General features: G+C 49.3%; 1 protein-coding gene across 1 annotated transcript; it reads right to left on the bottom strand.

Annotated features, from left to right (window-relative positions):
- Positions 1 to 4,377: 4,377 nt before the first annotated feature.
- Positions 4,378 to 7,642, bottom strand: vn (membrane-bound neuregulin protein vein; the record flags this gene model as incomplete). The annotated part of the gene is made up of 2 exons (XM_086917209.1): positions 7,157 to 7,642; positions 4,378 to 6,756 (listed from the first exon to the last, which is right to left on the bottom strand). A coding segment is annotated over exon 2 (1,372 nt), but the record flags the coding sequence as incomplete, so codon positions are not given.
- Positions 7,643 to 16,327: the final 8,685 nt, after the last annotated feature.

Below are 16,327 nucleotides of genomic sequence, written 5' to 3' on the forward strand. Positions count from 1 at the left end.
CACACCACACGTGTGGTCCCCCACCCTGATCCCACTCGCCCATACCCCTACCACCACCTTATGCACGTGCGTGTGCGACCGTCCGCCTGTGCGTGAGCCACCGTCGTCCACCGGTATATAGAGCGTACCTGCGGGTTCCTCTGAGTATGGGCACAGGGCCGTACGTGCTCTGGATACGTACGTGCCGATTTCCCTCCCTCCCACTCCGCCCGGGCCCACTTCTCTCCCCCGTTCCTTTCTTCGTTCCTTCCTCTTTCATCCCTCCCTCCACTCTCTCTCTCTCTCTCTCTCCTCTTTCCCTTTACCAGTTATATACACCTCGCTTTGTCTCTAACGTCCCCAACTCTATCCATCTCTTCGCTGCTACTCCTCCCGATGCCCTTGTGCCTTACTCCCCTTCCTTCCTTCCTTCCTTCCTTCCTTCCTTCCTTCCTTTCACGATCAATCTCGCGGTCCCCGATGTACGAGCGCTGCTCCCGCTAAGTCGCCAATTACGCCTCATCGAGGATCGGTCGAGGGCCACGGACGGAAATGGATCGCCAAAATTCTCCTCGATCGAATCTCGCTCCTATTTCGTTGATCACGCGCTAACCCGTCTCGATGATCGGAGCACGAGGCGCTAACGCGATGTATGCCCGTACGTTTCGTCGATGACCCATATTTGATTCTCTATCGAACGTAGATCTCTCTCTTTCTCCGGCAATTTTCACGTTCCTGATTCGGGATTTGTTAGAAATCATCGGTTGGCTGATAACTGTTTACTGTTTATCATTTCGATCATTTCGAACGGAATACGATCCTCGTTAGAGGGATTAGAATTTCTCTGAATTGGAGTGAAACGCGCGAAGGGACGAGTTTGACGGACGAAAAGTGTCTTTACCTAACTACGTGCACCGTTGCACGACGAATTTCCATTCGACGATTCCCCCGAAAATCCCCGGCCCGAGGCGAAAATTCTCGAAGAAATCGATGAAGATCGCAAGAGTTGTCCATCGAGAGTTGCCACGAGTCTCGTTCGAGAGCTGTCATCGTGCCGTGTCGCATCCAAGATTCTAGCGGCTGTTGCACGATAACGCGATATCGCGGCGTGTATCAGTGGAACGGGCGAACGGACGAAAGAACGAGGCGCAGATATCGCGGCGTCCAACTCTCGTAGTTACACCATAATGCGCAATCGTGTGTTGTATGCACGCGTTCTAAGAATAGAGCGTAGAAATTTCCGCGAACGAAATGCTCGGCCGCTCGACTTCGCGCTTCCGAAAAATCAATCGTCGTCCCGTCGTCGTTTTCATCCGATAATATTCACACGACGATCCGTCGCATCGAGGTAATGAATATCGTCACCGCGATGCATCGACGATAACGACGCATGACTAAACGTTTTTCCTCGCCCCCTCCGCCCCCCCCTCCCCTCCCCCCCGCCCGGTAAACTACAGATACTCGGTGCTTTAAACGCTTATCTTTCCCGCTTTCGAGATTACGCTCGGAAGTTCATTAATCGCGGGAGAGTGGAGTCGATTTAAACCGGACGAAAGAAGAATTCGATTATCTTCCCGAGCGGGGGAGAGAAACCGTGAGAGTTCGCGTTGCGACTCGAATGATTCGAAATTCGTCTCGATGGATTCTCGCGCGAGGTCCAAAGGCGAGAAGAGAGAGAGAGAGAGAGAGAGAGAGGATACGATAACAGCCTACTGCTTGGTATCCGAGGGAGGGAGGGACAAGTGACGACGAGGATAGTCGGCGCGCGACACGACTATGCTCTCGATATTCCGTTTTTCTTCGACGCTGTCTCACTCGGGTGGCACGGCCGGGAGTGTAAGCCAACAGAAGTAAGGACGGGTTTCCGATTAAGGCCTTATAATTGACGTCCCGGGCCCCCTCCCCCGTCTGGCTTAGTCACCGCGGGGAGAAGAAGGGCTGGCGGACCCGCTTTTGCGGATCGCGGATCAACGAACCGTCGCGCCAGACGCGTTTGCGCCTCTTTTCACGCCCGATCACCCAACCCTTCCTTCGCTTGGCCCATTCCTCGCGCTTCGTCGTTTTCCCGAATCGAGAGGAAGGAAAGGATTTTCGAGGGATATCCTTCCCGCGAGAAAGAATATTCTTGGGAGCGAGTTTTACGGCGATCGCCGTACGAATTTTATTATTGTAGCGCTCGTGTTGGGGAAAAAGAAAAAGGAAGGAAGGAAAAAAAAAAGGGAAGAGATAAGGGAAGAGAGGAATAACTCTCGATCGAGCGCGCGTTTTTACTTTCGAAAGTTGTGTTTCACACCCAAACAAACCGATGTAAAACCTTCGGTTATATACGTATAATATTACGTGTTGTATATACGAGCTTACCGAGTGAATTATTATATAAATACGAGCGGGAATAATATTTTCTCGATAAGAAAATATCTTGCGTAAGTTGGGGCCGCGAGAGGGGAGGCAGATTTACGAGGCGCCATCGTGAGATTTCTTTTTTTAACGATCCGTGACAAAGATTCGACGAGATTATCAAGATTCGAAGCTCCGGCAATCCAATTTCACCCCTCAACCTTCACCCGTACATGATAAATCGGTTTAAGAGGCAGGGAAGCGAGGAAGCGACGAAGCTAGCGAAGCCGAGATACTCGGTAGTAGCAGCCTGATAATGGGATAAGTCGCGAAAACTTTCGATACCCGTGTCAAGGAGGATGTGTAATACGCACAGGTGAGCGCGGAGTTGGGCAAACGAGACCAAAGATTCTCGAACGAGAGGGAAGCGAGCGATTCGAGAACGACGCTAACGAGAGAGCCTCGAGCCGACATACCCGCGAGGGGTGTAAAGAAGAGGGGTTTCAAAGAAGTTTGCCACCTTTGCGAGGCCTCAACCACGAATCCAACCTCTCGAGAAAAATCCAGGCATTCGCAATAACTCGCAATAATAATCCTTCGACCGATCAATCGGAATATATTTGCTATGCTAGATAGATCACGTGTGTTTCTGAAAACTAGCTGCCTCATCGAGTGACGCATTGTTATCTATGCGATTGTGTCACGTCGATAATCGACGATCTCGAGATATATTTGCAAAATATGTAATTCTTGTCTCTGTGACTAATCGAGCAAACAACCGGTTAATATCGAATGGATGTATCGAGTTGGAAAACACGGAGAGCGTCACCGGTGAAAAGGCAGGCCACATGTGCGCGGCGGCGACGACAATTCGTCAAAAAAGTCTCGCAGATGTTTCGGTGACTATGAGCTACTTTCGATATCTGCGCCACTTTATCGTCGATAAATCAAATCGTCGACCACGCGAACGACGAGTCTTTGGCCGGTGATCGGAGGGAAGGAGAGGAAAGGGAGGAGAGAGGAGCGCGTTGAACCGCGAGCAAATTGGACCACCTTCAAAACTTGACGCTCGTTACTGGTCTCGTGGAAATGCCCCGATCGCTTTTGCGTCTATACGATGGTGGTGGTGGTGGTGGTGGTGGCCGATCGTCGCCGTTCGAATAGAAGGAAAGAAGAAGAAAAGGCGACGACGACGACGACGACGACGACGACGACGATAGTGGCCGAGGCACTCGACCGCTCGCGTGTGCGAGCGAGCCACGCACGCCGACTTGAAGGCGATCCAACTTACGTGGCGGTTTAAATATACGCGTGTTCGCGTCTCGATTACGCGCCTCGAGGAAAGCACCTCTTCTCTTCTACGTGGGCGTGCTGCTAGCACAGCCAGAAACGAGTCTCAGATACGATAAGTAATAGCGTCAAACCGTGGTTACAATTTATTGTTCACGGTTCTAACTGTCGGGAATGATTTTGCCGAAGCCGAAAGACGTTCCACGAGTTTTGCATCGCGGCCGGATTAGGTTTCTAGCGCGAGGCGAATATCGTTTCTCTTTTTTTCTTCCTCTTCTTCTTCTTCTTCTTCTTCTTTTTTTCCTCCCTCCCCCCTTTCCTTTCCTTTTTCTCCTTTTCCATCGTATATATATATATATATAAAATCCGCGCGTATCGGAGAAATGTCACGGTGGCTTCGCATCTACGCTGCGTATGATATTAAAAAACAGAGAACGAAAAAAAAAAAAAAACGGGGGAAAAAAATGGAAAACAAGATAGCGTATCGGTGAAAGATTTTTTTAACGGAATTCAGAATGAAATGTAACGTGTTTTCGATACCGGCGGTAACATCGGGTTACACGGGTACGAAACATGGAAATAATAGCGAGCGGGAAGAGAGAACGCGAATCGAGAGATGCGACCCGACGCGATAGATGGGGGAGGTCGTCGCGAATCGAAAGCACGCAGCTGCAATAACTCCCGTGATCGTTCTCAATAGTCGTTCCAGAGGCGCGTGGAGAGGCTCCCAAGCTCTTAGATTAATGGGCGAGAGATGATAATCGTACTCACCGTAATCCGGTCGAATGACAGCCTGCACCGCCTGTTCGTTCTTCTTGCTTCGTATCACGGGCTCACCGAGGATCGTGAAGTTTCTGGGTCCCACGCGGTTCACAAACACTAGATACACTTTACCCCTCTTAATATTGGCTCGCACCACACCACTCTGATTATCGCGTTGCTGCTGCTGTTGCTGCTTCCCGTCGGTGTCGTAGCCGCAGACGGTCGACTTGCCGGGCGCCGATTTGTCCCGAAAGTGTAACCTCACGCTGTCGTTCTTCTGAAGCGGTTGGAAACCGGGCTGGCTCTTGTATACTTGCTTCACCTCGAACGTTACCGCATAGTTCGAGCCCGGTTTCCTCACCGACGACATACTCCTCGCCTTCCCCTCGAACACCGTTGGCGCCAGGTAAGCTCTGTTCCCAACGTCCACGTCGGGGCACCAATTCTGACCCCGGCAACCCTTGTTCCGACATCTTCGCCGCTGCTCCCGGGGGGAATCCGCTCTCGTACGATTCTTTGGTCGTTGCTTGGTCGATCTGATCACGCGCGGCCTCTCCATCGTCGCCTCGGTCCCGGACGAGTGAAGAATCGGCGTTTGCGTCGACGAGTGACGAGGTAGCCGGCTCGATCCATCTCCAGACTCCTCCATCTTTGGATGAACGCTCGCCTCGTCCTCGAGACGGCGGCGACGACGGCGACGGCGACGACGACGACGACGAGGGCGACGACCACGATCGTTCACTTCTCCTCCTCGTTTCGACGAGGACACGAACACCTCGCGTATCGACTCGTCCAACTCTTCCCCCGTCGAGCCATGTTGGGGGTGAAGATTGGGCGCCGAAACGGTTGATATCCGTCGATATCCGACCCACGGGGAGGGTTCCACCTCGTTCTTCCTCGTGGAAGAATCGTCTCGATCCTCGTGGTTCGTGGATCGTGTCCGCTCCGAATTCGACTCCTCCTCGACGACGAGTCCGAATCCACGTTCATCGTTTATCGTCTCGGCAAGTTGCGCGCTCGATACCAGGGATCCCCCCTGGTGGTGGAGTCGTTTCGATCGGTCCTTCGTCGTCGGCCAGGACGAGGTTGGGGGGTAACCGTCGTGAGCCGGTAATTTGTAATCCGTGGTAGGTTGAGCGAGGTAGGTCTGCCCGGTTGTACGTCTATCGATAGTTCGCGTAACGAAGTTGTTCCAAGTTGGTGAACGGTAATCGAGGGGCTTTTCAACGGCGGCGATGCTCATCGATGGTAGATGGTCGCTGGTGGTCCTCGTCGACGTCTCCTCGAGGGAGTTCCGATTGGCGGGGGGTGCCGCAGCGAGCGCCAGTGCGCCCCACCAGCCGCTTAAGATCCCGGCCAAAAACAGAGACGCCCACATCATCCGACCTGGTTGCAGGTTTGATCGGGGGTGAGGTCGACACCTCGGTCACCCCGAACGCACCACACCGTTCTTCTCTTCCGCACTTCCCTTCCAGCTCTCCTCCCGCCCCCTATTTTTCCTTCCAATTCGTTCGAATTCGCCTTCCAAAGTCCGAGCGCGAGAGAGGACTATCCCGTCTCCTCTGTCGACGTCGCGTCCTCCTCTCTCTCTCTCCTCACCCAAGATTCATCCGTTCCGAAACTGGTCTCTTTTTTTTTTTTTTTTTTTTTCGCCACACCTCCCTTGCTCGCTCCCCTCCCGTGGTTTCGGGTTTCGGTCGTCGGAGAATGCGATAACACCGTTCACGAAGTGTTGTACCACCGATAGCAGCACGACATCGGTACTTCCACCTGACAGATTCTCGGCTGTCTGCTCTTCGACCAACGCGGTACCGTCCTCTTCATCCTTGATGTCTCTGATGGATGGCGGCAGCAACACCCGAAACTCGTCTATCCGCGCGATTATCGAGAACGATCACGACCCCCGATCCCACGACTCCCTCTAAACCGCGTCGAGACGTTCAACAACAGTTCAAAAGTCGCGATCATCCTGTCCATCGCTCGAGAATAACATTCTGCCCCCGATTCCACTCTATTCGTAAGCACGGGAGTCGATTCGCGATTGTTTATCCTCTCGCCGCCTTCTCGCTCCCTTCTTGTCCGTCCCGTTGTAAATATTTTCCTTCTTACATGTATGCTACGCGATACTCCGATATTTGGAACAACCGGGCATTTACGTTTCTCCGTAATTCGAACCGTTTTCGAACGTTTTCCACCACGGATGATGATGATGATGATGATGATGATGACGACGATGATGATGATGATGATGATCGATCGTTCCCCTCGTCGACCGAAGTTTCGTCATCGAGCCAATGGAACGGAGATCATCCGCGACACTGTTCGCGTATTCCTTCGCTTCGCAGTCCTCTTCTCGGCGCTCCTCCGGCGGCGACACTGTTTCCGTATCTCGAAATAAATCGTCGAGAGTCGATAAAGAATTTCGCGCCACCACCCCCGATGTCGTGGCCCGGTCTCTCGTCGTATCACGTTGCACTCCGAACGAGGAAAAGCCGAGGATGATGACACACGACGTAAGAAGGAGCGGTAGAATAAGAAGAAAAAGGAGAAGGAAGAGAGGAAGAAGAGAGGAAGAGGAAGAAGAAGAAGAACAAGAACAAGAAGTAGAAGAAGAAGAAGGAGAAGTAGAAGAAGAAGAAGAAAAAAAGAAGAAGAAAGAAGAAGAAGACGACGACGAAGACTACGACGACGACGGCGACGACGACGACGACGACGACGACGACGAAGATCAAGAAACTGTCGGCTTCCTCTGACCAGTCACAGAGACACACTATTTAAATATACTCACGGGGCTCTCGCGCGGTTGGTAGTGTCGGACCGTCGAAGTCTAGCCCTTGCGACGCACTTCACTGCTCAGTTTTACCACACGATTCTTCCACCTTTTCCTCCCCGTCACCGTCCAAACTTGTCGACGTTTCGCGATGTTCGCGGCGCACCAACGCCGACAATAACGACGACAAACACTGGCGCGCACGAATCGTCGCGTGGGAACACGGAACGAACGAAACGGAACGTGGACGCTGGTTTGCGAGAGAAAATTGCCGGCAGACGGTGAACGGAACGAGCGTGGTCGTCGGATTCGCGAGGAGGAGCAACCGAGACGACGATAGTATCGTAGCTCCTCGACTTCGATACCGATTCTACGATGGCAACGATGGTTGTGCTGGTGCTCGATGGCAGGCACGCGTGCGGTTAATATCGTGCGGGGGATCGGCGCGTGTGTTGCACGCGGCATGCACGAGGAGCCTCGTGTCACGACGAGGCGGAGAAGGGATTGTCGGTGGCCCCGCGTCGGGCGCGCGCGACGGTTCAAATTAGACTGAACGGCCCGCTCGCGCAGCCCGAGGCCGGCCACAGCGCCAGCGACTCCTGGCGGGCGCCGGTCGAGTCTCTGCGCGCGCACCGTCCGAAGCGGCGACACTGAGAACCCCGCGCGCGCTCGCTCCACACTCCGCTCTACACACAGCCAGACGCCAGACCACGGGACCTTTAAGAACCTGTGTAACGACGACCTAACAACCGAGGAACCGCACGCGTGATCCTTCTCCTTCCTCGCTGCACACCGATCTCTCTCTCCCTCTCTCTACGATCTTCTTCCATCCAACTTCCATCCGTCTCCAATCACGAGTAAGTAGTACTAAAACATAAATGTTCTCTTTGTTACAAGACCGCCCTCTTTCTTTGGATATATACAGGTTATATACACCCGCGTACTTTCGATTCGTGTCGATAATTCTCGTTTCGTCGTCGTTGTTAAACCAGTTATGCACACTTGACACACGCCGATGATTTGATAACGTTCCGAGAAGCCAACATCGATACGAAATCGTTGCACTCGTTCGACATTTTCGCCACATTGTGATCCGAGCGTGACAGGTTAATCGGTATCCATCGCGTCAAAAGTTCGCGCATTAAAGATGGCGGTCGCGTCATTAACGGTACACTCGTGAAATGATTCGAAGCGTCTTTATGCGTTTGTTGCACCACGCTTCGCGTTACAAATTCCATTCATCGTTTTACGTCGTATTTTCACGCGGTGTTGACGTACACGGAGGTTCTACTGACCCTCGTCACGTTTATTTTTTGTTTACGCTTTTTGTGGAGGTTTCACTTTGCTCGGTGCGCTAAGGCGACATGGTTCAGCGCACAATAAGCGCCTTTCTCCGTCTCTCTCGGTTCTCCACCTCGACGTTAGATTGTCCTTCGTTCAGACATTTATAAGTACAATCTAGCGGACGAAGTTGTTACTTTTTATCCTTCCCTTCTTTTTTTTTCCTTTCTTTCTTTTTTTTTTTTTTTTTTTTTTTTCTCATGCTTATTTATGTCTCGAGAAAATCTCGTTCTCAGCCATGAAACGCACATCAGGTTCTCTCGTTAACCGATATGATTTTTATTTCTTTTCATCTCGATCTTTTGTTTTCTCTTATATATATATATATATATGTACGTGTATGTGTGTGTATGTATGTGTGTGTGTGTGTGTGTATGCGCGCGCGCGCGCGTGCATATGTACATATACGACAAAATACGATTACGACTTTCGTCGTAAGCACACTTTGTTGCGTCGAATATACAAAATATATTATCGCGTTATTACATTGTCGTATAATTAAATCGGTAATTCGTGTGATTTCTGGCAAACTGGTTGATTATCCTAACTCGTGACACGAGTTAAATCGGTTCGAACCGTAGATACGTGGTAGTAACAATGTTTTCAAAGTAGATAGAACTTTGTTTTCGCTTCGGAGGTATTCACGTTTCGGACGGACATCGTTTACCTTAGATCGCTACGTTTTCGGACGTGGGGAGATATATTCGCTCCGGTCCAGATTCCATCACGGCTATTTGCTCCGAACAATTTCAAATTAGAATTCAAATTAATATCGTGCTTCAATATTTACTCGCTCTTGGAAGGCGGGCCGAACAATCGAATACGTCCCGCGCATAATGACGGTGCACTTATTAAAATCAACAGCGAGGACAACAGAGCGGAGGCGCGGGTTTGCAATCAGGTTGCTCCTATAAAACGTTAAACTGTTACGAATCGGAGACCGCGTTCGAAGCCATTATTCGAGTCTCGAGGACATTTCGCTTTCTTCGTGTCTCGGTCCCCTCCACACCCTGCCCTGCCCTGCCCTGCCCTGCTCTGCCCCGACGCTCTTTTACCCGCTGCGTTCGACGGCTCGTTCCTCTCCTCTTCTTCCACGCTCGCGCCTTTCAGCGTCATCGGGCCACCGAAAATAAAGTCTTCCTTCGTTTCCCTGCCGTTCCTTCCCGCGCCCCCTCCTCCCCCCGCCCCCATCCCGCCATGCTTCCGAGTCGAACACACGAACGCGCGCGCTAGTAGTCCCCGAGAGGTTTTTAAAAGAGAGAAGGGAGCACCGACGAGGGAGCTCAAGAGGAATACTCCTCGAGAGCTGCCAATCAAACGACCCGGCCAAGAGAGTCGACCTCTTAAACGGGTAGTTTTTCACACTCCTCCCCGTGACAGATTAATTCCGAGCTAAATAGCGACACTTAAGCGTGCCGCGTCATAATTAACATTTTCATTTCGACTTTAGCCTTCCCGCTAAAGCACGCCGCTCGCCATTCACACGGTGAACTCGGACCACGAACTCTGTTTCCTTCTTTTCCATCGTTATTTCGCAATTTTCAAACCCGTTCCGCGGAGCGGATCGCCGATGCGTTACGGCCGTATCGCGTTTTTGACCGCTTAAATAATATATAGATGCGGTCGGCAATCGACTGTATTTCGAATATTCGAACATTAAATAACCATGCGCTCGAATTCGGCTGATTAATCGACGTGTTTCGCTCTGTAGTCGAATATTTACGGCGCGTTCGCCGGTATAATGTACGAGTGACGAGAGATGGTCCTTCATTATCTCTCTCTCTCTCTCTCTCTCTCTCTCTCTCACTCACTCACTCACGCCATCGACAAAATCGAAATTGTTCCGGACCATCGTTTTGCTTCCGCTTAAAATCCTCTTGGACACCGATCTCTAAATAAATTCCATATTTCCACCGTCTTTAAACTTCAATTTCTATCCTATCCCTCTCTCTCTCTCTCTCTCTCTTTCGTCTTGATTGAAAAATCCGAAACTACCAGATTTTTTCCTGCGAATCCATTCCTCCTTCGCGACGATTTTCCAATTTGGGACGGATGTCGCAAATGTCAAATCCTTCCGGTTCTTTTTTTTTTTTTTTTTTTTTTTCGTTTATCACACGGTTATCCGATGATTACCAGAGTGTTGCCGAACATGGGTGGAATGGGGTCTAAAATGTGTTTGATGTCGACACGCAGTTACGTGTACGGGCGGGGGTTAGATCGTTGGAACGCGCGGTATTCGTTTAACGATCGGCGAACGATCGATCGCGCGGGCAAAAAGTGGGAGGAAAATGCAGAATGAGACGCACCATTCGATACAACGAGCGTGCACGACTTACCTAGTTCTCACGACGCTGTTATTCTAATTCCATTCTGGTGGATCGAGGAGGATTGACAAGTGCGTGTAATTCAAGGGCTCGAAGAGAAGAAAAATAAATTTTCGCTGAAAAAAGGTGAAATATATCTCGTCTGAATGGAAAAAGATTTCGTCGAATCGATCCCGTCCGAATCGGCGCGCATATGTTTTGAAAAACGAGAATGACACGTACGTGTACGTTTTCCGTTTCTGATTTGTTTTGAAAATCTCGCGTGTCCACGGCACAACACTTGTGTTTCTGACTCGCGATACGACTTCGATTACACGAATCGTACTCGAGAATAAAACGCGTATGCGAATTTCGAAGATTCGTCTTTTTATCGACGAGATCTTCGAGGAACAGAGGAGACTGTGGATATTCGTATTTTCGCGGCCTCGATTGGCTGGCTTGGTTTTATCCGCGTTTTTTGGCTAAAAAAAAAAAAAAAAAAAGCAGAAGAAAAAGAAGAAAAAAAGTGTCGTTTTATATAGAAAAATTCGAAGCGAAACGTAATAGAGGAGATATTGGATACGAATATAGTCGGATCGAAAATAAATATACGGAGAGTATCGTTGTTGATAAATATTTCCTAAATATCGAAACAATTTTGCCGAATGCGGAGGAACACACACAACCGGTTCCTATAGGGGAGTGCTTTGATTCAACACGCGAGATAAAACGAACCGTCGAGCGAGAATCAATTGGTCACCGTGAGAAATCAAGATCGTGATCGAGAATGCGCCACGCGGTTTGTTCGACAAACTGGTGTCGAAAGATCGACAAATACCCCTCTCTGAAATCAGTTGGCAATGGGATAAAGGTTGAAAGAACATAAAGGAGAAAGAGTAGAAAATGTAACGTTTCCGGTAAAATGTCAACGCCAGTTCAAACGAACAATCGAACATTTCGTATCGAAGGATAAATTGAAAGATTCATGAGTTGAGGTGATTACGCGGAAAGGGTTGAAACTATCGGATGCTAAGCAGATCTATACAGATCTTCCCTCGAATCAATGACAACGAGTTACCGGCCACGATATACTGTAATTTAATATTGAAATGCGTGTTCAATCCTGGTGTTCCGTCGCTATTCCGAACCGCATTTTTTTTTTTTTTTTTTTCTTTTTTCGATCGATCACATTTTTCGATTTCCACCATGGAGAGTACGTGTACATAGTGCTAATTGCACGGTGGAGGAACGGTATCCCTGACATTTCCGAAATCACGGTGATTCCCCAGTTCCTCGATACCTTTATTACTCCCCGGCGCCTATTATAGAAATTATAGCCGGGAGAGTATGCAATTATTGCGGCCTCTACAATGTATAAAAGATTGTTTCGACCTACGTAGATCCACGGGAAATAAAGTGTTTTCGCGAGGTGGAGAGTGCCGATGATCGACCGGCGACAAAAGTAGAGGGGAAAAGAAAAGTAAGAGGAGAAAAGAAACAAGTTTTTTAGTTTCTACTAGCCAACAGAACAACTCGCCAACAGATTATCGACAAACACTTTCGATATTGGCAAATTGCTCTTACCGTCCACTCTCTCTCTCTCTCTCTCTCTCGTTCTCTTCCTTTCGGCTGATCTTTGTGCAGGTTCGCTCGGCGAGCTCGCTGCCATGTCGTTCGCCCACAGGAGAAGTTAAATCGAATCCGCTAACTGCAGCCTAAGAACAAACCGGAAGGGACGAGAAGAGAGAGGGTGGACGGTCTCGATACGCGGCTAACTTTCGTGGAAGTTTGATGCTTCGTAAATCAATGGCCATTCGTCGGGCCACGTTAAATTATTCTCGGCTCGGTGCACCTTTCCCCTCGATAGAAGATTCTATGGATTTTAACGTGGGGGGGAGGGAGGGGAGGGGAGGAAGCTTATCTATCAACTCGGACTGATTATTTCGGGGAAGCGGGACACGATTTTCGGAGATGGAATTTTAGGGAAGGGACGATCCTAACGAATCCTCGTAATCGAAACTTTTTAATTAGATTTAGACTTTGGAAAAGTTCGACGAAACGTTCCGTGTGTTCGAGTGTTCGAGAATATAATCCGCCTAATTTGCCGATATATTTATCCGAGATTTTTTCTTTTTTTTTTTTTTTTTTTTTTTTTTAGGATTATTACTCAAAGAGGAATAAGCATCTTACGTTTGCTACGCCTTGACTATTCCAGCTATTCCCATCCATCCTTCCCTCTCCTTTCCTTTTTCTCCTCCTCTTCTTCTTCCTTTCCTTCTTATTCTTATTCTTCTTCGTTCCATTTTCTTCTTTTTAATAATAAAATTCAACGAGCTTGCAGTCGATTCACCTGGGCAAGTTTGCGCGGCGGATAAAGTTACGCTGCATAAACGTAACTTCGTAAATGAGCCACGCGCGGAACAATGGGAAGGGAGCGGCGTGTCTCCTCTGGAAAACTCCCGTCTCGGGGAAAAAACATTCCGGAATGAGATATCCGGAACATTGGCCGACGATCCTCGCCAACTATCGCCTCTTCTGTTGCATAAGAGATTCGGGAGGGGAGGAGAGGGAGAAGGATGGTCGAGTTCGTCGCAAGAGTATCTTGTCGCGACAAGATCGGTATCGTCGGCGGAAGAGAGGAAAAAGAAACGGAATTCCCACGCGAAAGAGACGCGAACATTGGGTGACAAGATAGCAGGCATTGAATACCTTCAAGTACCCAACCGCCATTAATAATTTCAAACGAGGAGACGCTTTAAAACTTTCGATCGTTACTTTTTCTTCGCAGGAAGAAAAACGTCTATCTACCTAAAAAAAAAGAGAAAAAAAAAAAAAAAAAAAAAAAGGAAACGAGGAAAACGATAATAACACGGTACCATATTGATCGAGGGTATATTTTTGCATGGGCGTGGGTGAGATGGTTAAAAATGCAACCGATGTTCGACGAGCAGCGTATTTTTCCAGGAAGCTCGTTCTTGCCGAAAAATATCGGATGAATAGAGGGCGATTTCAAGGTGCGCGCGCGGCAAAGCTGAAAGCCCCGTAAATACGGTTTTTCACGGTTTTTCGGATGCGGGAAATTTGGCGAAAAGGCGGCGGCGGCGGCAGGATGGATGCAGAGGCAAAGGGAGGCGGAGAGATGATGGAGAGAAAAGATAGAGGTTCGCAATAGGTGGTTCGTTCGACGTATTGCTGCCGTACCCCCATGCTCGAGGGGGTAGAAGCGACAGTTTAAGCCCATTAGGATATTTATGGATTGGCCTTCAGCTAACCGAAAGTGGAGGCGAGTGGCGTAGGAGGGCGCGTGCACAGGAGGGTGCATTGCAGGCTATTCAAAGATCTGACGACGGCACGCGACTCGCCAACGCGATTTCCTTTCCCTCTGAACGTCTTTCTCGCCAGACACGAATCAACACCAACATCTTTTCAGGGGAGGAGGTTGGTGGAGGAGGAGGAGGAGGAGGAGGAGGTTGGTGCGTCCCGTGCGCTCCGCTCGAAGAACGTCGGTTTGAAAAACGAGGCGGTGATTTATGAAACGCTTTTGAAAACGAAGGAATCTCTTTAATGGGATGTCTAAACGTCTCAATTCCGACCCTAATCTAAACTTCCATATCCAATGCCCCCGCATTCTTCGTGTTTCTTCCCGCTTTGGAAGGAGGGCTGGTCGATGGAAACGATTCCGTGACTCGACCGCTTAATACTTTCGACGAATATCCCGTGTTATTTTGCGATCCCCCTCTTTAATTTATTTCATCGTACGGTTATTTCGTAGGTATTATATCAAACTTCGACTTTCAAAAAAGAACTCTCTCGCCAAGTCTTGGCTCATTGTTTTGCCACCCCTTGCTCTGTTTCGAGGAATTTTACCGCGCCTACTCTTCCCTTTTTCCCCTCCTCCCCTCTTGATTTATTCTTGACATCCCGAGGTGTCGTTACGAGTGCGTAAAAAAAAAAAAAAAAAAGAAAGAAAGAAAGAAAGAAAAAAGGAAAGAAAGAAAAAAATCTTGCTTAATAATTAGTATCCGCGTGGTGAGAATTAATTAAATCCGGGTTTGGGGCGGTGGCATGCGGGGGATACGAAAACGGTAGCCCTATGGTCGAACGGCACGTACGTGCATCGGTCGTTAGATCGTATTAACGTGCACGAAACATTTTCCAGTTGGGCAGGGACGAGATCTCGCATTCTGTAGACGCGCTCCTTTCTTCCTCTTTAATAAGAGCCGCCTGTGTACACGCTTGTATTTCGACTTCCGGCTGGCCGGAGTCCCCCGGTGCCTAACAGAGATGCATTGTGTGCAACGAAGCACCTGGCACGCGCCAGCTCCTGTCTTTATGTAGCCGCCCACTCTCTCTCTCTCTCTCTCTCTCTCTCTCTCTCCTTTCCTCCCTCGCCACTTCTCACACTCGGTCTCTCTCTTCCGCGTGCACCACCTTCGCCTCCACTCGGTCGTTGGAGCTGTTTCGCTCGTGCTCACGTACCGCTCTCTCCCCACCCCATCTTCCACCACCCACACACGTGCACGCGAGTCGTTATCCTGTGGATATCCTCCGGACGTCTGCCTTCTCCATTCGAGTTCCTAACAAGATTTTCATCTCAGATATCTCCAACTCGGTTAACCACACGCACGGAGCTATTAGCGATAAAACTTGTTCGGTAACTTGGCAATTCGGCGCGGGACCAACGAATGTATCTTAATAAATATCATTGAGAGGGGGAGGGACTGAACTGAAGTTTCGTTTTCCCGTATTTCCCGTATAGAATAGAAGGAGCGTGGCCATCCGGAGAGGCGGCCGGACGCAATATGTGTACAAACCGATGGGACGTTTATCACCGCCCGTTATCTTTCCATTCTAATGGCGCGCCGTGCCACGATGAAGTCGTTCCTCGTCCATCAAGATTGCATATGCGAGGCATGCAAGCGACGAATGACCGATTCCAATCCTCCCCTTCCAATCCAAGGATACAAATTGCCGCGCGCCTTCCAACCGATTCTTCGTTCCTCCCTACCCTTTTTTTTTCTTTTTTTCGTTACCCTTGTTCGTTTCGTTTCCACCGAAATGAGCGTTCGCTGTGATTATACATTTCGTCGTCTCGCCAAGGACGAAACGGAACCCTGGATGAATAAAATCACCGATCACCGGTGAAGCAGTTACGCGAACTATCCTCGCGTAATTGGAAGGGTCGGCCGAGATATATACGATCACAGGCGGCGTTGTTACGCGTCTATAGCGCCTGTCAAAATATACGCGCCGAGTAGTTGGCATTAAACCCTCTTCCAAGGGCAGAAGGCACGTATTTTCGCTCTGTTTGACTGGAGGATCCCTTTGGGGATCCGTTTGTCCTCGGTCTCCTTCGTTTTCGGAACGATCGAGTCCCAGCTTTGATTTTTCTCTTCGAAAATGTATGTATGTATATATATGTATATATATATATATATATATATATATATATATATATATATATAGAGAGAGAGAGAGAGAGAGAGAGAGAGAGGTTTTCGTTGGTCACAAGAGGGATGACGAGAAGAACGTTCGAGATCGATCT

Source organism: Apis florea, unplaced genomic scaffold, assembly GCF_048593485.1.
Source record: "Apis florea isolate Af1SG1 unplaced genomic scaffold, ASM4859348v1 contig_3813_pilon, whole genome shotgun sequence".
Taxonomy (NCBI): Eukaryota; Metazoa; Arthropoda; class Insecta; order Hymenoptera; family Apidae; genus Apis; species Apis florea.